The sequence below is a fragment of the Melopsittacus undulatus genome, chromosome 2 (assembly GCF_012275295.1).
Source record: "Melopsittacus undulatus isolate bMelUnd1 chromosome 2, bMelUnd1.mat.Z, whole genome shotgun sequence".
Classification (NCBI taxonomy): domain Eukaryota; kingdom Metazoa; phylum Chordata; class Aves; order Psittaciformes; family Psittaculidae; genus Melopsittacus; species Melopsittacus undulatus.
The window spans coordinates 94,055,628-94,082,727 of NC_047528.1; the positions used below are offsets into that span (position 1 = coordinate 94,055,628).

Below are 27,100 nucleotides of genomic sequence, written 5' to 3' on the forward strand. Positions count from 1 at the left end.
AATTATGTTTTCTAAATGAAGCTTTTCCCACATGGGAATCATACATCATGTACTGTTATATTATTGATGAAACCTAACATATGGTATGACTTCTTCAGTTTAGCAAGGAAAATGAGAATTAGAAAAAATGCAGACAGGAAAACACAGTAGGATAACTTTTGAGAACTTCTTCCACTGTGTTTTTCCTTTCATTTAAACTTCATTTGTAGCAGGTTCTACCATTTCTCCCAGCAGCTTTCCATGCTCCTAGCCTGTGCTGTGCTACTCTAAATACATTCTGTGCTCTTTAGTCTGTCCTGTCCAGCACGTGCAGTATTTGCAGAAGTTGGTGTAGAGTCCTATGGCTTCAACCATATTAAGATGGGAGGAGGAGCATGTGAGAGAAGTGTTAAAAGGACAGGCAGAACCTTTGTCTGCTGTGATGAGGAGAGTGAGCTATGTATGTAGTAGAAAAATGAAGTGTGTTTCTAGTTCGCCAGTATTTTGTGATAACTTGCAATAAATAGAAGAATTTTTTTGTGTTTTTTTTTTTTTTTGTTTTTCCCCATTGTTTTCAGGTGGTTCAAAATAAAACTATCACAAAAACACAGAAGGTGCGCTTTTTTACTGCAGAAGTGTTGATTCACATTGCTTCACTTTACCGGTGGAATGGGATTACTGATGTCAGCCCTGGTGATTTAAAGGTCTGGTAACTTAATTCTTTGTAATTTCTGGTCATTGTCCTGCCTTTTTTTGGTTTTCCGCCTTCTTGCAGCCCACAGTTAGAAATAGTTCACAGTTATTCTAACCCTGATGAACTCAAGAAGAGGGATCTGGTGAGGCTACTTAAAAAGAGCTGCTCACTTTCTGCTGCTTCTCACTGCCTGAGGAGGAGAGTTTGTTTCCCCTCCCTAATTGTCAGAACTGCAGTGCAGATCTGTTAACCAGGGACCAACAGGTCTTAGGTGTGAGTACTGCATTCCATTTCCTGGACACATTTGTATCTCTATAGGAGAATATATCACGAGCAATGTTCTTATCACATATCTTATTCCCATCCTGCACAGTGATCTGCTATGAGAACTAAACTCCCAAGATGGTTACCAGACTTTTCAGCTTACACTGTTTATGAGGTTGTCAGGGTTTCTGAGGGTTGAGCTCTTCCTGATTCTGCTAGTCTGTGTAATCACACTCCTAAAGTCATAGATGAGGCAAGGATCAGGGTTGCTGCTGGTGAGGGTGTGTTAATAGTGCAGATGTTTTGTCATCTTCTTATAAATAGTACAGTTTTGCTTTTTTATTTTTCTTAATCCTGTATCTCTTTCCTCCCCTTTACTGGGGGAATATCTAAGGCATGGGGTAAGCACAGTGCAAAGCAGTAGACAGACTTGAATATCTTTAACACAGAAACTGAAACTTCTGTTGTTAATCTGAACAAAAGCTAAGCTCTTTTAGCATTTCTTTAAAAAGAGCCTCATAAAATTTAGAGTGAAATTGTTCTAAGATTTTTTTTCTGTATTATCAAAAATAGTACTCGTTTTTTACTCCTTTTTGATTTTTGTAGGTGACTCAAGATGATGAAGAAGCGGGAAAGATGATGGTACGGGAGCTTGTTCATAATTTTTTGATGGACCTTTGTTGCTCTCTGAAACATGGCATAACTTTCTATGATCCAAGTCTTGGAACTTCCGGCAAGTAAGTCACTAGACAGCTGAGATTGTATGTGAACATTGTGCTAGGAACAAGACGGACCTCACTAGTTATCTTGTTTGCCTTTCCAGGCCTTTGCAAGTAACACTATTGAATTCTGCTTCCATCTCTCTTCTGTGGCAGACAAAAGAAATTCATTGGGTTTTTTTTGGGTTTTTTTTCTTTTTTAACTTCCTAAAATCAAGCTAGTGGATCTCCTTGTACCTCAGTGTACTAGAGAGTGGGCTGCCCTATTTGTAGGGAATTAGGCAATAGTTGTGTTTCTCTGAGCCATCTCTCTGTATAACTAGATACAAAGTCTCTTCTCGTGAGGTGTGATTTTGGACCATAAATTTTTTTGATGTGACAATAAAACATCAAAGCTGCATTGTTCAACAGAGGATGGTTAAAAAACTACTCTAGTTTACATTTTGTAGAATCACACATGTCGTATCCCAGATTTAAGTAAAATGCTGACATGGATTTCAGTAGTGCCAGAATTTGGCCTGCAGCACCTAATCTGGAAGCACCCATTTGCCCTACTGTATCCATTTGATAACTAGTTAAAATATGTGAGCGTTAAGATTATGACTGGTAGAGGAAATAATTGAGACTATGCTTCACGTTAACTGGGCAAAGAAGGTACTGATAGTGGTATGACAGCAGGTTGTTTCTTGCTTTGAGCAAAATTTTAGTTGGTATTTATGAAATTCTCACTTTGTTCAGGGACATACAGAAGAAAGCTTAAAAAAAGAAAAGAAAGAAAGAAAGAAAGAAAGGACTGAAAAATCACTGGAAAAAACCTTCCAAGTTGAATATTGAATTCGAATTCTACATTTTTAGCTTTATGAAGTTTGTTTAGAATATTTCTGTGGTTTTACTTCAAAGTAATTACTATTTGTCATGCAGGAAATGTGGTGGTAAATTCAGCTCTTATTTTCTGAGTATAAATATAGAAATTTTGCCAGCAGTGTGAGAGGTCTTGCCTTGAATTTACCCCAGCTACAGCTGGAGGAGTTGCAGGTTATCACATGTAAAATATCGGAATAAGGATTTGTTTTCTAAAGTACTTTTTGTCTTCAACAGAGGAGGAAATGTGGTGCTTCTGCACTTCCTGCTTGGTTTAAAAACTGCAACAGAAGATGAACTGGTTGCGGATCTCATGGTGAATATTCTTAAAGTATGCCCGGATTTATTGAATAGATACTTTAAGGAGACCCGGTATTCCTTTGTTCCTAGACTGAAGTCTGCTTGGATGGACAATATAAAGTTACTCAGAAAGGTATGAGTATGAATGCTGCATGCCACCTCTCCACAGAAATACCTAGTCCCAATACTGTTTTGTTTTTTTGTTATGCTTCCAAAACCTGAAGTAGTTTTTATTAAACAGTAGTGCAGGATTATACAAAATTGAAATAGGAAAGATGGATAAAGTCAAACAGTCCTGACCTACAGAAAAGTTGCCAAGCCAAGGAACTTGGTAGTAGATTAGTAAGCTTGCCTTTCATTGCTTTTACTGCAGATAGGTATCATAATGCCATTCTTATGTAAAATTTGATCCAATTTAGTACAGAGCCCGGCCAGCCTGTGATGTGGCCATTTTAAGTATAAACTAACTCTGAATTAGTAAATTTAGCGAAGGTCTTCCTACTGACAAGGAACAAGATTTTATTGATTTCAGAGGAACTAATCTGAGGATCAGGAGGTCAAATTTTTTTATTATGTTTCAGAAGCAGCTGTTCTATATCAGAGGAAACTCGCATGTCTGAAGATGTCTTGGGTTCAATGAATGTAAAGGCACAGTGCTGCAGAGTTTATTAAAAGCACTAGAAAGCAGACAGTTGCAAGATTTCGTAAATAGTGATTTTAAAAACAAAACAGTCCAGCAGTGGGAAAGTTAGGTGGCTGAGGTTTAAGTAAGCTAAACAGGAAGGACTTAATAGTTCTGATGTAACACTGTCAATTACTGTACATATGTTAGGAAAGAAGCAGCAGGATGCTGTTAAATGTCAAAGATGGTAAATGGAGTAGGGGAAATGGCATCCTGTTTTCTGTGCTGAGGAAAATGAACCATGGCTCAGAGCCACAGCTGCTTTAACAATTGTAGACATAAAGTAAGTTGGGAGGTCACAGCATCACAGAATCCCAAGGGTTGGAAGGGACCTCAAAAGATCATCTAGTCCAACCCCCATGCAAGAGCAGGGTAACCTAGAGTACATCACACAGGAACTTGTCCAGGCAGGCCTTGAATATCTCCAATGCAGGAGACTCCACAACCCCCCTGGGCAACCTGTTCCAGTGCTGTCACTCTTACAGTAAAGTTCTTCCTGATGTTAACGTGGAACCTCCTATGCTCCAGTTTACACCCATTGCCCCTTGTCCTGTCACTGGATATCACTGAAAAAAGCCTAGCTCCATCATCCTGACACCCACCCTTTACATATTTGTAAACACTGATGAGGTCACCCCTCAGTCTCCTCCAAGCTAAAGAGACCCAGCTCCCTCAGCCTCTCCTCATAGGGGAGGTGTTCCACTCCCTTCATCATCTTTGTGGCTCTGCGCTGGACTCTTTCAAGCAATTCCTTGTCCTTCTTGAACTGAGGGGCCCAGAACTGGACGCAATATTCCAGATGCGGCCTCACCAAGGCAGAGTAGAGGGGGAGGAGAACCTCTCTTGCCCTACTAACCACACCCTTTCTAATGCATCCTAGGATGCCATTTGCCTTCTTGGCTGCAAGGGCCAAGGTCATTTGGTAAAAAGCCATGCACAGGCCGGGGGACTGTATAAACATTTAACTAAACTGGGAAAGAAGGAATTGATATAAGAAGCAGTGGGAGGCAGCACAATGATATATTTTTTTTTAAATGTAGCAACATTGAAGCTCAGCTAGGAAAAAACTTCTGTCCTTTCTGAGTGTTCCTCCCTGTCTCTTTGTTTAGCTTAAAATAGGCAAGTAGGATCTGTAGTCTGTTGAAAAGGGGTGGCCTTTAGCAGGGATGCAAGTCACATACAGCTGTTCCATTTATGAACAGGAGTCTGGGGGATGCTCTGTAGCAATTCTGTGTAGAGATCAGCATTTAGTCATTACTTTTGACAAGTCAAAACCCTTCTGTAAAATGCTCCCCAGAAGAAGCTGTTGTCTCTAGGGCTGTGTGGATGTTGATTAAATTGTTTTTATTTCAGATCTATGAGGCTCAACCAGAGATCTCCAGTTCTTTTAAGACTTCAGAGTTTATTCCTCTTCCCAGGTTGCTTTCTATGGTGATGGTAACAACAGTCCCTGCAGTGTGCAATAAAATAATGTTCACCCAAGGACTAAATGTAAGAGCAGTCTATAATATTTCAGTCTATACTATTTTTCTGTCCCAGTTAATCCTGTTTGATTTGTGTATAATCATCCAATAAGTTTCTTGAGTTGGTTAATTACATATGCTTTATGTTGTCTGGCCCAGCATAAATCTGGCTTGGGAAAGCACTGGAAAATGAACTAACGCCCATTGATATTCCTTCCAGGAGCCATTCACAAGTACCAATTCTGCCAATCCTCACTAGTGGTTTTAGCTTGGAATCTAAAAAACTACAGATTCTTTACTGCAAGTTAAGGTTTAGGAAATAATTAATTTGTTAACAAAGTTTAAATATATATATATGTATAGAGTACAGATTATGTGCAAAGCATAAGAGAAAGCACTGCAAAGTTATTAATTCACCTTCTTTATTTTAGTTACCCAGCACAGTAGTGAAGCACAGCATACTGTCACTTGTATCAATGATTCTGAGAAGAGCCTTGAAGAATATTGAGTACTGTTTGAATGAGGAAACTTGGCAAAAGTCAGAAATCTACACAGTGTCAGTGATGCAGGAATTTGTACAGCTGTACAGAGAAGCCATCGGCAAGGTACAAAGTAAAAAGAAAACTGGGGTCAAACATGAGTTGCTTTGCAGCACTTCTTCTCTGCACTTTCTGCCCAAATGGTTGTGGTCTGGCAGCCAGGAGATAGTCTGTTTGGGCAGAAGAGGGGAAGGCCGTGGATTAAAGGTGTTAATAGTTGGTGTGGTAGTAGACTACATTTCCTAATATAACTGGCTGATGGAAATGCAAATGGAAGTCTGTTGTGAGACAAATTTGTAACATTGCAGCTATTGTACTGCAAACAAATTCCAAAGCAGGATGACAGCAAAATCTCCTGGCTGAAGTAAATTGTAGCCAGCAGAACTCACTTAGAAGTTACTAAACAAGACAGCATTTGAATTGAAAATACACCATGAGGATGAAGAATCAAACACAGTTTTTTTCACAGTAAACTTGTTCAATAAAATAGTCTTTCTAGTACTTAAGGTTCTGCAGAAGTGAAAGTATGTTACTTGATTTCACATCTTTTTCTGACTGCATACAAGGTCTTGGTGAAGAGCAGCAAATCCTCATGTTGACTGGTTGTGAATATTTTTAATCACAGTAGCTTTGTCTCACACAGAGGAGCTGTCACAATTTACTCTTTTTGCTTTTAGGCTTTACCAGACATGAATAATCTAGTGGCTGTCTGGCAGTCCTCTCTGAAGCAAGGGAGAGAGCACCACAGTGGCCAGGAGGAGAAAAGGGAAGGTGATGCCCTCACTGTGAAGGAAGTGACTGAGACAGCAGACGTTGCTGAACAGCATGGTAGGCAAAGCAGGTGGAGTTACCCCTTCTTACATGTATGTGAATGACAGTTGTGAAATTCTTATTCCATGTAAGGTTGTTATCTGCAGCAGAATGCAGATGTCACTTGTACATTTAATATTCATCTTTGCATTTTTCGGTTCTTTAGACAGTTTAGACCAATGTCAGAATTGCCTCAGAACAGTTTGACAAATAGGCTGCCATTGCTAATAGGAGGTTAAGCAATCACAGAATCACAGAAGGGTTGATGATGGAAGGAACCTCTGAAGCACACTTTGTCCAACCGTTCTACTTAAACCTGGTTGCCCGGCACTGTGTCCAGACAGCTTTTGAGTATCTTCAAGGACAGAGATTCGACAACCTCTCTGTGCAACCTGTGCCAGTGCTTGGTTGCCCTTGCAGCAAAAAAGTGTTACGTGATGTTCAGAGTGAACATCCCATGTTTCAGTTTGTGCTCATTGCCTCTGGTCCTGCCACTGGGCACCACTGAAGAGAGCCTGGTTGTGTCCTCATTGCACCCTCCCTTCAGGTGTTTACCTACATTGATAATATCCCCTGAGCCTTCTCTTCCCCAGGTGGAACAATCCCAGCTCTACAAGCTCTTCCTTTCAGGAGAGATGAGTGCCTTCATAATTTTTTGTGGCTCTTCACTGGGCTCTCTCCAGCATGTCCATGTCTGTCTTGTACTGGGGAGCCCCAGAACTGGACACAGCACTCTACATGTGGCCTCAGCACTGAGCAGAGGATCACCTCCTTCCACCTGCTGGCAATGCAGCCCAGAGTACAATTCACCCTCGTTGCTACAAGGGTGCATTGCTGGCTCGTGTTCAGTCTGGTGTCCACGAGGACCCCCAGGTGTCTCCTGTCAAGCTGCTTTCCAGTTGGATGGCTCCCAGCATGTACTGGCAAGTGGGGTTGTTCCTTCTCAGATGCAGGGCTGTGTAATTCCCCGTGTTGATTTTAACTCTCCTGTCTCAGACCTTCCTATTCTAGTAGGAGTATTTTACAGCCACACAATTCAACAGGAGTATTTTACAGCCACACAATTTTAAGGCTGATATGCCTTAAAAATAATTTTTTGAGGGATTTTAATTTTTTTTGTTTTTTTTTCAAGTAGTTACTGTGGCTGCACTAAGGTTTGTGTTGCTGTAGCACAGGAGTAGAAACATGCAAGTGTTGGAAGAGAGAGAGAGAGGGTTGGAGTGAAGGCTTCAGTTTTCCTCTCAAAACCAGTCTCCCTCCTGAAGGACTTGTTTTCATAGTCCCATTGGAGGAAACTGGAAGTTTTGGTACTCTCTGTAGCTTGGCTAGCAGCCTGCAATGTTTTGCTTATAGACTGAAGAGAAATCTACAGCCAGTTTCATTTCCTTCACAGGGCATGTTCTACAGTGAGACTTCCTGGAACAGAGTTTTTCAGTGTATGTCCTTCTATGTGTAGCTTTGGGCAGCAAAGGAGTTGTCAACACTGACACTCCAGGGCTCTTAATTGGAGGACTGCCTGGTAAAACCAGTGGAGCAGCTAATCTCTAAAGTATTGTAGCTGTAGTTTCTCTGCATATTAGGATGATAATACCGTACCATTTACTCTCAGCTCAGTTTTACAGCTTTATTTGCACTGAGGCCACTAGGTAATTTAGGTAATTCTTTTTTTTAATGGGAGCTGAGACTCAGCAAACAAAGGCAAAGTTTATGCATGGCATCCATCCAGTTCTTCATAGCTCCGTGAAGGAGACCCAGTTAACACGAAGAAAGTAGGTGTTAAAAAAGTTTTGGCTGCCCTTCATTTATTTTGCTTCCTTTCATTAGTGACTGGTTAACAAGTAGCTTTTATGCATCCTCACGTTATAAACTAAAAGAATATGTAACTGCTGAGATAGCTTTTACTAGGAAGTAAACAGCTGCCTTAACTGGGGTTGGTGTTTCTCTCATACTCGTCATCCTCTTGCCAAGAGGTCACATTGAAAAAGTATTATTTTGAAAGAGGGAAGGGAAAGAAAATAACCTTTAACTGAAGTAATAAATTACTAACAAGTTAATGTATTGTCTTCTGCACTTCTCCAGTCAAACCTACCTGGTATTAGGTAAAAATAGTGTCCCTGGCAACCAGCAAGATGAACATATCCTTCCCTTTCCTTTTTTTCCCTCTTGTTCAGCCTTAAAGAGCAGTGAGACTGATTGGATTCTTACAGTGAGTGTTTAAATGTTGAGATTGTCTTTAAAATCAAATTAGAAATGACAGCTGCCAACTTAAGCACTGAATAAGCTGATTTAGTTTTAAAAGTATTCATGAAGAAATGCTGGAGAAGGAAACTGGGGATTCTCTGGTTGGGGTTTTTTCCATTTCTTCTTGTTAGTGAGGAAGATAACTCATAATTTCATAGGAACTCAACTGGAAATACATGAGTAATTCTCATGTTGGGTAAGGTAGGTGCTACACTGCTTTTTTGGTATGAAGGAAGGAGAAACTAATCAGGTAAACACTTTGTTTAGGTTCAGATGACGCTGAGACACTGTTTCTGAAAGCTGCATTGCTCCAGGTCATATGCCTTTATCAGAAGGTTGTGCCCCACTTGGTAGCACGGAGCAACTTTGATTTTAGCAAGCTGCTAAAAGGTATGTGATGGGTATTTCTATTACCGTCATTGTTTTCTCTGGCTATTTACAAAGTTCACAGGAGAAAGGAATATTTGCTTTTCTGTGTACGTAGAGAAAGAACTGTTTTGTAGAAGTAACCAATTATAGTTTCTTCATTGTGTTGACATTTATTGTTGCTATTTCTGCAGTTCTCTGGCACTCTGCTCTCCTAAATTCCATAGTTGCTCTGCTACACTCAGTTATTTTAAGTGGTAGGTTGCACTACAGTTTTCCTCTTTGTGTGTCATATTCTTGCAAATATTTGGTCTTTATCTGGTTTTGATTCTAATGCTTCTGAGAAAGATGTATGTCCAACTCTTAATGAGATGTAGGTGTGTAATTCTCCTAGACCAATGTCAACAATCCCAAAGTAAGAAAGCTATTTCAAAACTCTTATTTGCCACGATGACACAGATGTTTGGTTGTTTTTTTTTTAACAGGATAGGTCACAGAAAGTTTGGGGTGGGGGAGAAGCATTCACCAGTCTCCTCTGAAAGTCTTTGAACATTCAATTATTTTTTCCATTTGCTGTGTTTTAAATTATTTTATCATGGTTTGGTAGTTTGTGAGAAGAAGAAGGTTATTCTATATGGTGTTATTTCCCATGTAAACTCTAGATGAGGAAGCACTTTAGCAAAATTGTTTCATTTTTGTTTCTGATGTAATGTTCACAGAGGGTATTCCTCTTCATGCAGCAGAAGTAAATAGAGACGTTCTGTACCTGTACCTTGATGCAGCAAGGATGATGAGCCACAAACTGTGGGCTGTGGGCAAGATCCTGCAATACTGCTTATGGTACAATAAATGCAGCTGTTTAAAATTGAGACTGGAGAAGACAGCAGAATGTTGTGTGATCATTACTGCTGTCTGAGTGCCACCAGAGCTTGTAGGTCACCCAACTAGAGCAACTATCTGTAGTTCAGGCACATCTGGGATGTGTAAGGATAGGAGTTATGTAAATGCTTTGATTAAAGTCCATCGGGAAAAAGGGTCTTTAAACAACTCCCCTCCCTCTAAATCATCTGGCATATGTGTATGGTTTTTCCTTCCTCTGTCAAAGCATATTTAGTTGGTTTGTATACTTGGTGACTTATCAGATCATATACCCTGTTTATCCCATTATTTCTTGCATTGTTCTGCTTTTTTCAAAATGGACAAAAAGCAGGACACCTTTTTATGAAGCACAGATCTCCTGGAGGGTATGTTTTGTTACAGTATTAAATAATCAAATTGAACAGGCTGGAAAATAAAGTGTTGTTCTCAAACAAATGTAATGAAGTGAGCCTGGATATTAATTTTCATGAAAGAGGATATGGTAGAAAATGATGGTATAAATTAATCATTGTTCTCTCAGATACCAGTTTGAGAGTTCTGTTGTTCCTTCCCCTTACCCTGATTAAAACATACACTCCAAAGGCAGCATGTTTTTCCACCTTGTAACAATATGTTTAAACAGCTGGTACAGTTTTATTGTTTGTTCTTACTGTTGGCTAGACTTTGTAGTGACTTTGAAAAATTTGCTCTTCTCTCTAATGTGGACCACAGGATAGTACACAGACTATGGAAAGCACACTGACACCAAAGCTTTATACAGCTAATCTCTGTATGTAACTGAACTGCAGCTAAAGTCTGGGCAAGTCAGTTTTTGGAGCACACTGTCAGGATCCCAGCACAGCTTTGTGACCTCTAAGGTGAATAATTCTGAGGTTACGCCATAGCAGTTGTTGTGAGCAAATGATAGAAGTGATGAAGGGAGAGACGCAAGGGTAAAGTTCCACTGCCTGTAGCAAATATTCTAATACTATAAGCATTAAGATTTGTTATTGACATATATTCTATATTTTGGTTTCCAGTTTATCCATCCTCTTTACATCCTGTGGGACACAGCTGATAGATTTTGTATTCCATTGCACCAGTGATGGCTTATGTGAGGGGCAGGTGTTACCACTCTGAGGGCTGGATTTCAGCCTTAGTTTGACCAAACGCTCATAGTGTGTTTGGGGATCTTGTGGTGTGAAAATTTGTGGATTGCCAGCTTACCTCATAGTGGTGGTTTGAAGCCCTAAATGATTAATGTTCCCAAGATCTCAGGAAGATATACCAAAATACAGTTCATTGTATTGCTTTCAAACCTTAGGTATCGTCACTGAAAAGGGCCTCCGAGAGGAGGTCCCTCCTGTGCTGCAGCACCATATACTGAAAGTGGCTTTGGAACTCCCTGCAAATAAATTTGCCTGGTTCAGAGTACAGGTAAGAGACTTCAAAGCAGGTTTACGTTTCTTTGGCATGCTGTCCTCAAATCTTTACATCTGGCACTGCCTAGTTGTAAACTAGTCCCAGTCCAGTTGCTTTAGGAGGTGACCCTTTTGTAAAACCAGCAGGAATTATAGTCTTAGTATTAGTGAAGAATCCTTCCTGAAATTAAAAGTTTTTCTGCAAGGACAGAAATTTTTGCCTCCCTGATGAAGACTGGACAAAGTTCCTTCAGTTCTTCTTGTCTGGATGGGGCATGAGTGAGAATTTGCTGGTTTCCACTTGTGTGGGAATCCTGAGATTTCACTCCAAGGAAATGAGCTGCTGAGAGGAGCCATCCCACCCTTGCTGGCTGAGTTTTGACGTTTGTTAAGACTGTCCCTCTCCATAATTACTGAAAACCTTCAGGGCCCCTGCTCTCTTCTTTACTGCAGCCTTGTAAAAAAGGAATGCTGTAGAGGGCCTGGTTTTTATGTCTAGAGAAAGAAGTGGGCCTAGCTCTGGGGGGAAGCAGAAACCCCTATGGATATTGTGACTATGACCCTGCCTTTTAGGATATTTTCTGTCCCCTCCAGTTTGTGATAAAGGAAAAGTGAGGAGAGTTAAGAGCAAGCAAAGGAAAACCTGGAAATGGGCAAAGAAGCTACAGTTTTTTCTTGTGGCTTTGCCCTTTGAGTATAGACAGGTTTTAACTGAAAAGAGAAAAACCAAATCTGGCAGTATTACAGAGGGTTATGGTTGTTAGATATCAAATACAAGTCAGTGAGAAAAGCGGGAGAGATGGCAGAAGGATTGTCACTTGATGTTCAGGTAGTGTTCAGCATCCCTGTGACTTGCATTGTTTTCTTTAGGGATCAGTCTTTTAAATGATTACATTTCTTGTTCAGACAGTACTTGTAGGAAATCTGAATTCCTGGAGATAACAGAAGTAGAAGAAGAATAGATGATTGGGGAGGAAGGTGGCTTTACTTTGGGCTCTTGTATTTTGGGCCCTTGTATTGGTTGGTGTTTCTGTTACTCCTCTTCCACTTTCCAAAAACCAATTGTGCTGATTTTTGTGGCTCACTGAATGCAAAGTAGTATAAATGATCCCATTCATTTCTGGCCTTGGTATATTTGGGCAGGACTATACAATAATGTATTACGTACCTGCTTCAGTGCAGCATAATCCTGTACAGTGTTGCTGTGCCAGGGAAATTTTAATGTATTTTTCTTTTAGGATGTCTCTGAGACAGAGAAGGTATCTGGTGAAAAATCAGTATTCTATTTACTGATGAAAATGTTTGTTACAAGTAACCATTCTCATCTGAAAATTTCAACCAAAAAACTAATCATCAAGGTAAGTGTTTGATCTGCAATACCAGGATATTCACTTATCCCATTGGCCTGAAATTTCAGAATTGTGCATTTTTTATTTAAAACATATACCTTTACTGTGCATAGCTGTGTAGCCAATAGTGTCATATTTGGACTGCTGTCCTGGGAATTTGCTGTCAAATAACTACCTGTTAAATAATTACAGTATGGAAGTAGATGCTGTCGACTGAATTTGCTGCAACAGTTGACAGAATAGTAAGGAAAATGTTTTTAATGTTTGCCCACCCCCTAGGCTGAATTAATTGTGATACTGTAATAAATCACCGTAGTTTGTGCCCGCAAAGGTCTTGATGTGGCTCAAGAAGAGGTGATTTTTTTTTTATTTTTATCTTCTAAGCCCTGAACAGGGCTCCTTGAGCAGTGTTCCATGTTAATAGTGGCATTCAAGTTTGTATACAGCTTAAGATACAGTAATTGAATTAGGTTTTAGTTGGCCTTGATCCCTGCAAGGGGTTAAAGTCAGGCTAACTTTGTCTCGCAGTAACTCATCATCATGGCTTGACTTCGCGAACTAAGATTTGGGAAGTTCACAGTAACTAATACCTTAATCAAAAGCTACCCGTTACAGTTTTCATAGTGTATTTAGATTCTTTTGCTGACTGGAGATGTGAGCTGCCTGACTCATTCTTGTTTCCTCTTTTAGGTTCAGTGCATTTCATTTTCTTTGGAGAGAACACAGGAGCAGTGGAGTTAGGGCAGTTATTTCAGCAGAAAGGTTGCTAAGAATAGATGTTAATGAGTGTGTTTTGCTTGTTTTTCAACACAGTGGCATATAATTGGAAGGCATGTTTTTGGATTTCACATTCTGTTCCTGCCTGTTTTCATGAGGGCTACAAGTGTATTTTTACTTCAAGACTGCCAAAAATAGTTAATTATTTAAAAATGAATCTTTTTTCTTTTTTTGTTTCCCCTTTCTTTAAATGAATTATCCTGTCAGATTATTGTAAGCAGCAGTGTTATTTTTGTAGCTGCTGGTGGTGTACACAGAGTAAATGTAGAGCAAATGAGCTGTGATAGCTTCCTTTTTTTTGTGTGTGTATGTGTAGAAACAAAAGTAGAGATTCGTCCCACATAACTACAGTCATTTAGTGTAGGTGCCAGAGTTAGGAAGCTGGTGAAGGTTTCTGCTCTTGTTGAGAGGGAGGGTCAGACAGTTCTAGCATCGTGCAGTTCAAATCGCCTGTCATCTGGATTGTCCTTCAGACAGCTTCTCCTCCCTCTTCTCCCTCCTCCTCCTTTTTAATTTTACAAACAGAACATAGGGTCACCAAGTTCCTACTTTGGGCACCTGAGATAAGGGGCAGAATTTAGAAAGCATGAAAGTGGGCAAAAATTTCTAAATATGTTAATGACTGATGCTTGAATGTGGTAAAATTGTGTCTACCTCACCACCCACAGCATCTATGAGTATGCCTACACTTTTCTCTGGACTTCACTCTTGTCATGACTCACTGTTCATTTATTTGACTGTTTACCCATCTGCTCAACTCTTCTAAGGGCCAGTAGCCTGGTTTAGATTTAATTTAGCAATGGTTTTCCTTTATATTACATTCAGAAGTTTTCAGAAGCTTCCCTACAGTCTCCTCTTAAGGATTTTTTTTTAATTGCTGTAATGGTATAAAGATGTACAACCCTCTTAAAGCGTTATAGCTTGCTCCCCTGATATTATAAGATTTACTAAGATGAAGGGAATAGATGCTTTGTGTCTAGGCAACTTTGACCTCAGTAGGGTTTTTGCTGACTGACCACACAAGGACTACATAGGATCACAGAAGGGTTTGGTTTGGAAGGGATCTTAAAAGTCATCTAATTCCAACTCCCCTGCCATGGGCAGGGACACCTTCCACTAGACCAGGTTGCTTCAAGCCTCATCCAACCTGACCTTGAGCATTGCCAGGGATGGGGCAGCCACAGCTTCTCTGGACAGCATGGCCTATGATTCTAAGATGGACTGGCCCTCAGTGTGGCTCTGTGCTGTAGCTTCCCCTCTTCTGTGTCACTGCACCACAGGCCTCAAGCAGTGCAGCAGCAGAGGGGCTGCTGCAGTGAGCAGCATTACAGGTAGCACTATGGCTTCTAGGTAAGGTGCATATGGCCCCAGCATGTGCTTGATTTCTGTGTCTCAAGTGCTTATAGAAGTCTTGTATTCCAAATGCATGGAATGCATGTTCATGTGAGATCAGCTTGTGCTCACTGTCCGGACTGGGAAATAGGTGTTTGCAGCATACTTGAATGGAGTACATATGGGATCCATCCCATAGACATGGTCAGTGTGAGGGCAAGAACCAAGTGGAGTTGTACTGAATTTGTGCAGCAGAGAGCAGGTGAGAGGAAGAGAGGCTCTGAGAAGACAAGAGCAGAAGTTGCTCTCTGATTATCCCAGTTGTGAGAGAGTAAGCCATGTTTTGCCTCTTGCTTTGGTCATTCATAATGCCCTCCTTTCTCTGCTCCAGGACTGTTTCTTGCCCTATTCCTACAGTGCCTGTGCATGTCTGGCAGAGCTCTGGGTTTCATTTATCAGAATCGTGCCTCAACTGTTCATTTTGCTGAGAGTTCAGTAAGAAAACAGCCATAATGAAGATACTAGGCCTTGGTCCTTGTCACAGTGAGGCCAGTTGATACAGTCATGGGAGATTTTGTTTTAAAAAATACATTTCTTTTTACCCTTGGCAGTGCAGTTTGAGTGGTCCTAGTGAGTGGGAATAAGGCCTCTTGAGCTGAGGGGTGAGAAGAAAATGACAGATATTTTTCATCAACCTGTTCTTCTTTTCTTTCCAAGAAGAAAACATGAAGTTGCTATACTAAAAGATCTGTGCTTTTTAGGGGTTTTGTATATTAGTGGTTTTGGGTTTTTTTATCCTGCCTTTGGCTTTCTGGACAGGTTTTACGTGACAGCGGAGTGTTTGAGTACACGTGGAAGGAACTTTCAGTTTGGCTGGAACACTTGGATAATACAAAAGAAGACAAAAAGGAAGCTGTGATTCAGTTTTTGGAAAGGGTAACAACTGTTCAAATCAGCTGAATAAACAATGCCAAGAATAGAAGTAATGGAAACTAATGATTTTGTTGCTATTGTTGAGAAACCTGTCAAACAGCGGTAAATGAATTCTGAGAAAAGCAAAGTTTGTAATTCTTTATGAAGAGCTGACATCTTTCTTGTTTTGGGTGGGAGGACAGTGAAATGATTTGTAGGAAATACAATTTGATATTCCAGGATTGTTGATAAAAGGGTAGAGTAGGTGCCTGGCAATAATCATCAGACCTGCCAAAATTATCAGACCTAAGTAAATTATAATCTTTAACAAGAAAACTTGACATTTCCCGCTTACTCTTAAGGATGTTGAATGCCCAGTGCTTCCTTTTCATTGGAGTTTCCTCAGGGACTCAGTATGTGGTAGCACTTTGGGTACGAAACTGCAGTGGACATTTCTCTATTCATTTGACCCAGTGTCCCATATACAGCAGCAGTAACCATAGGCAGATTCTTCCAGAACTATATAAAAGTTGTCCTCCTAAAACTTTCCCAGCTTCCAACCACTTTTAGCACATGGTCTTTCTCAACAAGATGTGGTTCTTGTAGGCATAATAGCCTGTGTACTTACATTTCTTTCTCAACTTTTGTTAACAGATCCTATTGAAATTGGTGACCAACCCTTATCCGTATACAGATAAAGCAGCAGACCTTGTTCAGGAAGCAAGTATGCTCCAAGTTAATATGCTCAAACAAGATTCTGATAATGTCAGCATCCCCATCTCTCACATTGATGGTACGTGTCAATTTTCTAAACAGCAGAGAATTCCAAGAATTTATGCTAAATTTTCTAGCCTTGATCTGCAAACTGAAGACTGATAACGGTAGAAATCCTGCTTAAGTAAGGACCTACAGGATTGATCCCTCCAGTTGTATTTAGTACCAAAAGCAGAAGTATGAATTGCAAAGTTACTGTTTCACCTCCAGAAGTAACTGCTGATGAAGTTACACCATTTGAGCAGTATTTTAAACCTCTTTCCAGGCTCCTGCAGCAGAATTTTCTACCTAAAATGAAAACAATTATAATTTTTTTCTCTGGGGCTGCTCATATCTGTTCATCCAGGAGGAAAGGGCTGGGGTGCCCAGAGAACTCTTTTACTCCCAGGCACCCAGCTCTATTTTTGCTGCTCCTGCTTTCTGTAGACAAATTCAGTATTACGCAGATGTGGACACTTGGACAACTTACTATGTGCTAACTTACTATAGCTCTTCTGCTAAACAGTCAATGTGTAGAATTTTACAGTACATAAATGAAAGATAATTGAGGCAGTTTAAGTACCAGATGGATCAGTTCCCTTGAGTTGACTGTATTGCAGAGATATAATGCCAGCCACAGAATAAATTGCATCTTCTTCATATGTTAGAGATGCCTGACTTTTTCGTGACCAAGATTTTGTTCTCTGGCAGTGCAGACCTGAGGAAACTCTTCAAGGACTGCTCAGGATGTTCTTTTAATAGGGAAGTGGCCTCTTCCTTCATACTTCCCCCCACCACCACCACCACACACATTTCCTGTCGCTGTTATGCTCTGATAGTCCTTGCCTAATACAATCATGATAGCTGTAGATGATGCGCCTCTTCCCTTCCCTTGCTTCTGTCAGCTGGACAGCAGTGTTGAAAGTCAAAAAGTAAAGTTAAGCACATAGTAAGGGACAGTGATTTTTACAATTGCATTTACCATTGCATTGCTAGGCAAATATGTCTCTTACCCTTTCTTCTGCTTTGGGAATTCAGAAATTGCCTTGTATTCCTTTAGTGCTGGATCCTGCCTCTGTTGTTTTCTAGTTAGTCTGAATCTTCTGCTTACATTTTTTTTTCTTCACTTAATAGATGTTCTGGATATGGTGGATGTCCTTATTGAGGGCAGTGATGACTTAGATGAAGAAATTGGGTTCACTTTAAATGAAGACATGATTATCCAAACATTTCCATTCAGTGCTGTTGTCCCTGCTGCATTAGAAGCCAGGAATATGTTGTTGCTTCAGACTGAAAATGGAACAGGTACAGACTTTTTTTTTTTCTATGTATTGTCTATGATGGTGGAATGGAAGTGGGATCATTTTTACCCAGAGTGATCTCCTCAGGACATTTTATCTTCATTGCAAGCAGAAGGAGGTGCAGATAGATGGTGTTCCCTGCTCAAGAAAAGCATTAAAGCTTATGAGATGCTTCTGTCCTTTTTTCCCTGACCCTGAAGAAGCTCACTTTTGGTTTCTTGAGTAGGGAAAATCAGTGGAAATGCAGGCATTCTATAAACTGTCATTTGACTCTAGGGAGCACGTACTGTGGGAAAACAAACTTGCCCAGGTTAGAAAAAGAGCCCACGTTTCTCCCGTGAGATGCAGGGAAGCGGAGGAGGTAAATGAGCCCCAGCTCTGAGTGTAGTATAGAGGGGACTGAGGAGCAATGCAGGCACTGTTCCTGCATTGACAGTCTTGGCCTGGAAACAGCTGTGCTTAAATAACACAGTATTTTAAGGAAGGTAGTTTCAATGTCTGTAGACAGCTCTTCCACTGAGACCAGTCAGCAGGGGAGAGAGGACTGGATTGTTGAATGAAAGGATGCTTTTTCCAAAGAAAATTTCTTCAGAGACAGAGCTCCAGGGGTGAACGTTGAAGAGTTCTACCACCTCCTTGAGAAAAGGATTGGTGGAGTGAGGAGTCACCGGAGCAGCAATTGGCCTCAGCAGGATTTGTCAACCCCACAGCACATCCCTAAGTCCTGTGTGTATTTGGCTATTGAAAATTTAGCACATGGGGTGGAACTGAAAGTCACAGTTCTGAAAGAGTATCTTCCATATTTAACCAGTGTGTGTGCTAAACCTGGCTGTTTCCACACACCACCCACCTCCCACCCCCAACATACAGATCAGTTCTCTTAGGTGGTGCTTGGCTGGGATCCTTATCTGTCAAAATACAGACAAGTTTAGCACAACATGGTGAAGGTGGAGTTAGTTTTATGCTTGCCTGGAAGGAAACAGGCCAACCTGAGCAATTATCTTGAAGTGGGTTATTATTTGCTTCAACAAGGAGTACTGTATGGGGGATTTTTCCAGATACCTCAAAGGGTCAGACACACTTGTCTAGTTTATCATGATCACCTTTTAATCCTATTCAGTACTTTTCTAAATGGTGCTGTGTGGCCTGTTGCCCAGGTCTTAAGGAAGGAGAATTGCCCCAGTGTCTGTGCTCATGCAGATTACTTCTGTCAACAGAAGTTTAATTTTTTATTTTGCTTTTCTAGGAGCACACATCGTAGAGTATCTTGTTGCTGTTTTCACTGACCTCCTGCACTCTCAGAGAGAACCCCTTGCCCTGTGCTTGATGTTCCAGCTCTATGATAAAGAACTGCGGTCCCTGAAAGTTTCTAAGTATCCTCAGCTCTACCTATTTAACCAATACTATAAACTCTGGATACCCCCGCAATCTCAGGAACCTGTGGTATGGAATACCTGAAGTAATTTGAATGCTTGAGCCAGTGTTACCTCACAGTGTATAAAGGCTACATTTCTATCAGAAAGTGCATTTACATTAAGCTAATTCTGTATTGCTTTTTAATCACACTGAGACACAAATTTGCTTTTCTCTAACAATGCAAAATGTCTTTGTTGTGGTTGGGAAGTGAAGCCAGGGCTTAAAGAATGTACCCAGTCACCCAGACTACAGCTCCTCATTGGGTACAGTGTAGCATAATGTGTGATGTGGCCCAAGAAACCAGTTTATGGTGGCTGAAGTTCACCCAGGTGTGGGTTGGGAATGTATGGACCAGCTGTGCTAGGTGCTGTATTTATGTTAACCCAGCAGTAACCATGTGCATATTCTCCATGGGACGCTTTTGAATAGCTCTGTGATAGCAGGACTGTACACGTGTGCTCCTGAATCTTCAGTCGCAGTTTCAGCCCAGAGCTCATTTCAAAACCAAGGGAACTGGAGAAACTTTTGATTAATTTTAATTTTTATTTTTCTCTTATTTTTTTCAATTTCAAACAGTTTAAAAAACCCAAAGGGGTATGCAAAGAACCCGTTGTGGCCCTGGATTCTGTATTTACAACTTTGCTAAGAGAAGCCTATGAGAGAGGAAGCAGTACCTTACTGGACAACAATATCCAAACAAAATTGAGAGACTTGGCTTCCCAGCTCCCGCCTCAACAGCTTTTGTTAGGAGTAAAGCATGTGTTGCTATACCTGAAATCCACTGTGGAGAACTTTGGCAATGTAAGAGCAATATTCTGATGATATTGGGGTTCATTTGTTTTATTTTAATGCAGAAAGTACAAATTTTACTTGGCTATTAAAACTTAAGGATCCAGTTCTGCAGCTTTTTTGTGTATTCAGCCCTGACTGAAGCTGTAGAGCACCAGACAAACTTGTATCTAATTTGTAAACAAATATCTGTCCTAATTGTTGAGGAGTTTTGGATTTGCTTTGCATGGATTACCTTACTGATGGGTGCATAGTGCATATGTACTCCAGATTTAATCCAGTTCCTGGGTCTCCGTAAGAAGCCTTTCCAGAGGGTGAAATTCACTAGTTTGTGTTACAGCTGAAGTCAAAGTATAGATGAAAGTCTGTTAAATATTTATTTGACAACCTGAGACTTTTCTTAGAATCATGTTTTTGCAGGGGTGAGTGATTCCTTCCCCCAAAAAAGGCTGTAATCTGGGAAGTTCTTAGTTGATTTCTGTTCATGTTGGATAATGATCCTTCTGTTCCCATCCTTCTCTTTTCTCAAGTTCTGAGGTGTCTCTATTTTCACAGCTTAGTAAAACTTTTGGTCCTCACCTTATTGACCTCTATGTGGACCTGCTGAACAGCTGTTTGTGCCGAGGAAGTCAGATAGAGTTAAATAATCAGCAGAAACGAGAAGAGCAACGGACTGAATCTGGTCTCTTTATGGATGAGGAATCTCTGATTACAGAGGAGTCTTCAAATGACAAGGTACCAAATCCCCTGATGCACGGGCCAGAATCTCACCTGTCAGTAAACTTTGATTAGGTTTATTCCATACAGAAATAGTCCTACGTTTTGCTGAGCCATTAACTACAGCAAATGATCTTAAACACAAGCAATTTTGAGCACAGATTAAGTTGTTATATTTTCACCAATCACCAAAACATGGAACTGGCTAAACCTGATGGAGAACAGGGGATGTAACGGGGATCAGGCTTTGTGAGCGCTGTGACTTGATAACAGTCATGGGGATTTCTAGGATTTCAGTTAGGGTTAAAGTGTGTCTGTCAAATGCTTGCTCTATAATGTCTTGAATTGGATTTTACTGCTTTATAGAAGCATTACTACAGCTTTTGCCAGGTCCTTGGAAGGGCAGGGAGTGAACAGAGTATCATACACTCTGTATTTCACAGAGTTGTATTGAATGGAAACAGGCTGATGCAGAAAGATGCTGTCAAGGTCTAGGAGAAAGACTTCAGAACTTTGAGCATGTGGTGCAGCAGTTAACCACACTACTGTGTCTGGAGATTTGACCAAGGTGTGTCATCCATAGACTCACCTCTGACTTGGAATACAGTCAGGATTGCTCCTGACAGAGATCACTCACCTTTGCAGAAGAATTCTATTCCCCAAGCCCTGTGTAAGGCCTGGTTATGAAAATTGTGTACTTGGAGTAGTGAATTTTGCCCCCTTTCATGTGTTCCGTGCATTTGTGGGGATTAGAATAGAATTGTATTAACAAATTCCAGAACATATGGTTTTCTGCTGGAAATGTGCTTAGATATGTGGAGAATGTTCAGTGGAGGCGTAACTCCCACATCATAAATGTTGAAAGAATGGTATTTCTGTGCTTGTAATTTGTTAATATTTTTATTCTCCAACCAGTTGACAGACAATTTCATGTTCTGCAACTGTAATTAACAAGCTCTGGAAAATAGGCAGATGGATGATTTTTTAATTAATTTTTTCCTCTGAACTATAATTTTCCATTCAGTGATACTGTTACAACCGTTTGTTACAGACACTAGAAGATGCACTCACCTTGATTTTCAGACATCCTACCCTGGAGAGTTGGTTCCTGGCTTTAGAACAACGTTCTCTTCCTCAGTCTGGTTTAAACCCTGTTGCTGTGAAGCTCCTGTCAGCTCACCTCAATTGTGGTGTGCTCCAGCTGTTGAAAACAGGTGCCCCGATGCTGCAGAGCACGGATCACAAGCATGTGTTATCCAAATATTTTGAAGCTATCACAAAAAGTGTCCTGAAAGAACTACAAGCAGTCGGGAAGGACAGAATTCAGGTGTCTGACAAGAAGTCTCACCAGCTGGAGGCTCTGGAGGAATTGCAAATATACATGGCTGCAGATCAGCTGAAGGAGATCACTTTAACTATGCTGCGACTTCCTGAGATGAGCTTGACTATTCGTGAATCTGAAAAATCCCCTAAAAAAGGGAAACAGTTGAGCTTCTATGGACAGATTTTGGTGCATCTCCTCACAGAGAGCTACCAAAGGCAGCCGCAACAGGGAGAACTACTGTTATCCACAGAGCACATTAAAGCTTTGGGACTATTGATGTCAGCATCAGCCAGCAAAGATCTGGAGAAGGTTTTTCTTCAAGCACTCCATAGCGAGCCAGTCCTTGCACATGCAGTCAGTGTAGAGGTGCATGTTCACTGCCTTAACCAGAGGTCAGAAACTTCCCTTGCCATTGTGTGCATGCTGATAAAACACTCTAGGACTCACCTGCTGCAGTTTGAGATGTGGTGTCTGAGCAATGCCAATGGAAAGTACCTCAAGAAAAACCTGGAAAGATTTCTTCCACTCATTGATGTGTATTTGCAGTGCAGAGACCAGTATGATTTAACTCGACCTTCTGCAGGTAAAGCCACAGCTGATCACTGTTTGTGATTTGGGAGACCAGATTTCCCATGTAGGCTCTACTGGCCTTGAAGTCTTGGATCCTCTGCACAATAAGTAGAGGAGATAAAATTAATGTGTCTAACTTCTAATGATTCTCTTATAGGTACCTCTGCAGCATAAAAGCTAAAGGAGTGTAGTGAAGGTTGGCTGTTAGACTGATGCAACCTACTCTTACAGTTGCTTTGTCCAGTTTTCCCTTTTACTTTGTGCATGTGAAAATCTGTCTTCATACTCATCTTGCTTTAGATGGGAGGTAGAAACTTTTTTTCTCAGGCATAGGTAGAACTCTGTCTGGTGAGTGGAATGCCATAGCTATATGGTTTTGTAGAATGTAAGCTTTCACTTTCACAAGTGTAAGAATCCAAAACTTTCTTCTAAAATAAACCCCCAAATATAGCTTCTTACAGTAATGCCTTCCCAAGCTGGCAGTCCAAAACTTTGCAAATCAGCAGCAGCATTAAATGAACAAGACTGTCAAATTTCCTAGCAGTAAAATGATGAGTTAAGATTCAACTCAACAGAATCACTTTGATTTCATTTCTCTTATTGCATAGAAGTGTAAATAGCAACAGAAAAAAAGCTGACTGTAGCTGTTGGTGGAGAAGGCTAGCTTTATCTAGAAGTTAATGTAGTCAAAAGACCTTGTCAGCACACAGGAAAGTAGAAGATGGTTAAAGAAGTAAGCCTTTCTCTAGCACCTAATGCACACCAGTGGTTTTGTGCTTGAACGCTAGAAGGGCAAACTGCTGTCTGGCTGACTTGATTTATAAGGTCTCTGTTAGCTGTCTGTTGATGTGAGAGAAAATTTCCTTTGAGGCCATGGTCAGAGAACTGGTAAAGTTTCATCCTTCCTGACATGCAAGGACATGGCTTCTTATCAGGAAGGTCTGCTCTGGTTGTCCATGTCACCTGTGTATCAAGTGGTTGTCTGGTACGTAAGTTGAATACATAAGTAAGTAAGTAGTGCTATGGAGTAGTACAGAGTGCACTTCGCTGTAGCAGATTAAGAGCTATTGCAGTATCAGTTCTGAGGAACTAAGTAATCTGGGCCTTGATTGGAAACATGATTTAGGATTAGTTTTGTTTTAAGCCTGTTGTTGCTTAACACACTTAGATGGTGGAACTTGTGTCCCTGTTCTCTCTCCACAGTTGTCTCGGCTGTTACACCTGTCTTGAGGAAAGCTCTGTGGAAGGAGCTCTGCACTATACTTCAAGACACAGAAACATCACATGAGACTACTGTGAAACTGCAAGTTCTGTCGAAGTTGTTGCCATCTACAGGAAGCAAAGGGCTGAGAAGCCTTATTGACCAGCTTCCTGCTGCTCTTGAGAAAGCAGAAAATAACGAGAGGTAGGCAAATCCAGCTGCCCTGTTTCAGGACACGTTGTGATAGATATGCATGAAGGCAAATACTGTGAACAGTAATAGCATTCGGTCCTTAGAGAATCTGTCACTTTACACTTTGGCAGCAAATACAATACATCTTTAACAATAGATATATTTCTAAAAATATACAAAAAGCATGTCACAACCTTAAGAAATAAATATCTTTCTACAGTTGGACAGTGGCAGATGCCATATCTAGAGTGCTTGAAAACTCTGAAGAGCTGCATTCCTGGAGGAGATGCCTGTTATCAGCCTGCATGAAAGGGTTAATTGTCATGTACAACAGCAGTAAAGATGAAAGCAAGCAAGAGATTGAGAGGCCCATGCTGCTGAGGCTAGAAGAATTATTGGTGAGGCTTCTTTTTAGCTGCATTGGCAGAATGTGACTGCATACATGCATTGTTGTGTTCTTGTGTCTGGGGTAAATATAGATTGAACTTTGTTTTCTAGTTTATAAATTATGGATTCTATGGGCTTTCAGTGGCTTTTGCAGACTTAACTTAGCCCTTGATAAGAAGCAGTTTTGAGTTGTTCTTGATGGCTTTCTACTAACAGTCCCCTTTGAAATTCAGAGTTTGGGGTATTCAGGAGTTAAAAATCAGAGGTTGCCAATGAATGTTTTTATTTAACCAAACAAAAAATTCCCAAAGTGATAAAGGCATTTCTGACAAGATGCACTTCCCATACCCTCTGAAGTCTGTGACAGAAATCCAGTTGATCATAGATAGAAATCTGGACTTCGATTATGAAGAACACTACTTGATCATTCCCTCTGTACTACTGGGTTTTTTGTAGTTCAGTAAAGTAGGCAGATATATGTAAGATATAAAAATAAAGGTCTCTGGAGACAGCAAATGCCTTTGACCTCTTGCTGGCTTCTGGTGAGACTCATTTTTAAGACATGACTGTGCAGGACAGGTCTTGCAGGACCTGAGGAGCCACCTTTTAGTGTTCACAGGTCTGCTGAGGTTAGCATCTACCATTACTGGGCCCATTGGCATGTCCAGCTGTCAGCCTTAAAAATTATTGAATATGATGGTTTATAGCATTTCATGGATGATCAGTTTTTGTAAAGAACATGTACATCCAGCCACCCTTGTTTGCCACGTGGAAAGGCTGGTTAGCTTAAACATGTTGTAGGAATACAAAAACCTAATACCCAAGTCTCCTGCTGTGACTTGCTGACTTTCTTATTCCTTTCACACTTCACGAGTATGAAGGATTTCAGGATTCTGGGGTTTTGGTACCTACAGACTAACTTGCTTTTTAATTGCATACAGTTCATATGCTCCCTTGCTCCCAGGACTGACAAAAAAAAGATTTGCAGTTTCATTTTAACTGGGGGTAAGATTGTTGTATCTAAGAGCTTTGTTTCCTGTTACCCTTTGATTATTCCACCTGAGTGTTTGGCTTGCATGTTGTTAGTATGTCTGTTGAACAAAAATTGCTGATCTTAATGATCTGTAGAAGCTCTGTGTGCTAAATGTAAACATCTGGTTTTGCTTCCTACATGCACAGCACTTAGTTGAAGAAGTGGACCCAGATGACTGGTACAACCTTGTGAAGACAGGACTCAAGTAAGTAGTTTTGAGATGCACCAGAATGGCTGTAGCAGGTACAGTTCTGTTCACTTGGCCTTGTCCTGCATTATACCGGAAACACCTTATCTCCCTTGAATTCAGTCAGATTTGAAGACGTTCCTTGTTTCATAGGATGCAGTTTGTGTTGAACCACTGGCTTCATTGGAGCCTGAACTTGCACGACTGCAGGCAGATTTGGATTTTGTGCTCCAATTAACTTTACCAGCATAGCCAACTCGATAGCAGGGCTAGCTTCTTTTCAAGTGGCATAAAGAAGCCTTATGTTCATATGAAGAAGAAACTTATTTTCTTTTTAGTTAATATACTTATTTAATACAATTCATATGAAAACAGAATCAGATCTTTCACCTTCAAATGTAAACCATTTAAATAAAAGGAATAAAAAATACTAGAGGATGATCTTCTGTGGAGGTAGGAGTATTAATATGAAGGGTTGCTCTCTGAAGGGTTAGTAGTCAAACTTTAATCCTTGTTAAGATCATTGCAGCTACAAGTGTGACTCTGTATCAACACAACCCTTTAGCATATCAGCAACTCCCTTTATTTTTTATGAATGGATAACAATATAGCTTAAGAAGAATTAAAATAGCGAAATGTGGTGCATGTGTTTTCATTATTTTAAATTTGTTTTTATTTTACTAAATTTTCTTTCTTTGAAAAGTTCTCATTTCTTAGACTTTTTTCAGGCAGAGTTTTGACTTTTCTGTGATCCTTGCTTCTAAAGGTACCGCTACAGAGATGAAACATTTTTGAAAGTCCTGAATATTGCTATTCAGTTATTATACAAGAAAGAATCCTCACTTAGTCAGAGCTTAGTCAAGCTCTCCAAACTTCACATGATGGTCATGCAGCACTCTCTATTTTTGTCAACCATACTAAGGTCAAGAGAAGAAGATGGCACAAACATCCAGACAAGAGGTATTTTTTGTCTTCTTCTTCTCTTTAACTATATTTAGTAATCTTGTCTTTCTCACATTATATTCTGTCCATCCACCTATCCACCTACACATACTTGCAGAGCTATTAAACAATTCCAGAATGCTAGCATTTGGTTTTAAGTTTTACCTCTGCTTGGATCCAAATGTTACATTCATTTTATCACTGCTTGGTTTTAAATGCTTATGTTTCTAAAACTATTGGAAAGATGGGTTTGGGGTTGGTTTGGTCTGTTGGTTTTGTTTATTTTGTAATCATGTTGAAATCTTGAATTGATTCTTTTGTTTTCTGTGAGGCTGTTAGTCTACAATCACTGAAGTGCATATAGGTTCTCTTAGAAATGTGTGCAACATTTAAACTTATTTTAAAATAGGTTGATGCAGAAGATTTTAAGTTGATTTTGCAAGTTGTATCAAAAATGTTGATTTAATTGATGTGTACTTGCTATTGCAACCTGTCATGAGGAATATCTTTCCATTAATAATATATATTGGGTGCTAATTAATGGGTAAGATTGGCTTTGTTTCTTTGTCTCTGCCAACTGCAAAATAACCTAACCTTGAACCAGTCATTTAGTCTTACACACACCTCAGCTTCTCCCCACTGTAGAGGGTTTTGAGATTCAGTGATTGAAGGAGCCATACAATAAAAGGGGAGGATGATAACAAATTTTGTGTATATTGGT

The 27,100-nt window shown here is 40.3% G+C and overlaps 1 protein-coding gene across 1 annotated transcript in view; it reads left to right on the plus strand.

The window, feature by feature from the left end:
- The window catches only part of URB1 (URB1 ribosome biogenesis homolog), a 52,601-nt gene that overhangs the window by 8,691 nt on the left and 16,810 nt on the right, over positions 1-27,100 (plus strand). Inside the window, exons 7-26 of the mRNA XM_034060049.1 lie at positions 558-683; positions 1,544-1,674; positions 2,755-2,950; positions 4,853-4,990; positions 5,394-5,567; positions 6,179-6,329; positions 8,820-8,942; positions 11,101-11,213; positions 12,436-12,555; positions 15,475-15,591; positions 16,222-16,360; positions 17,455-17,625; positions 18,868-19,064; positions 19,614-19,838; positions 20,382-20,561; positions 21,595-22,450; positions 23,641-23,842; positions 24,051-24,228; positions 25,397-25,455; positions 26,204-26,397. Of these exons, the coding sequence (XP_033915940.1) occupies positions 558-683; positions 1,544-1,674; positions 2,755-2,950; positions 4,853-4,990; positions 5,394-5,567; positions 6,179-6,329; positions 8,820-8,942; positions 11,101-11,213; positions 12,436-12,555; positions 15,475-15,591; positions 16,222-16,360; positions 17,455-17,625; positions 18,868-19,064; positions 19,614-19,838; positions 20,382-20,561; positions 21,595-22,450; positions 23,641-23,842; positions 24,051-24,228; positions 25,397-25,455; positions 26,204-26,397 (3,790 nt within the window). The remainder of the gene's footprint in view (positions 1-557; positions 684-1,543; positions 1,675-2,754; positions 2,951-4,852; positions 4,991-5,393; positions 5,568-6,178; positions 6,330-8,819; positions 8,943-11,100; positions 11,214-12,435; positions 12,556-15,474; positions 15,592-16,221; positions 16,361-17,454; positions 17,626-18,867; positions 19,065-19,613; positions 19,839-20,381; positions 20,562-21,594; positions 22,451-23,640; positions 23,843-24,050; positions 24,229-25,396; positions 25,456-26,203; positions 26,398-27,100) is intronic.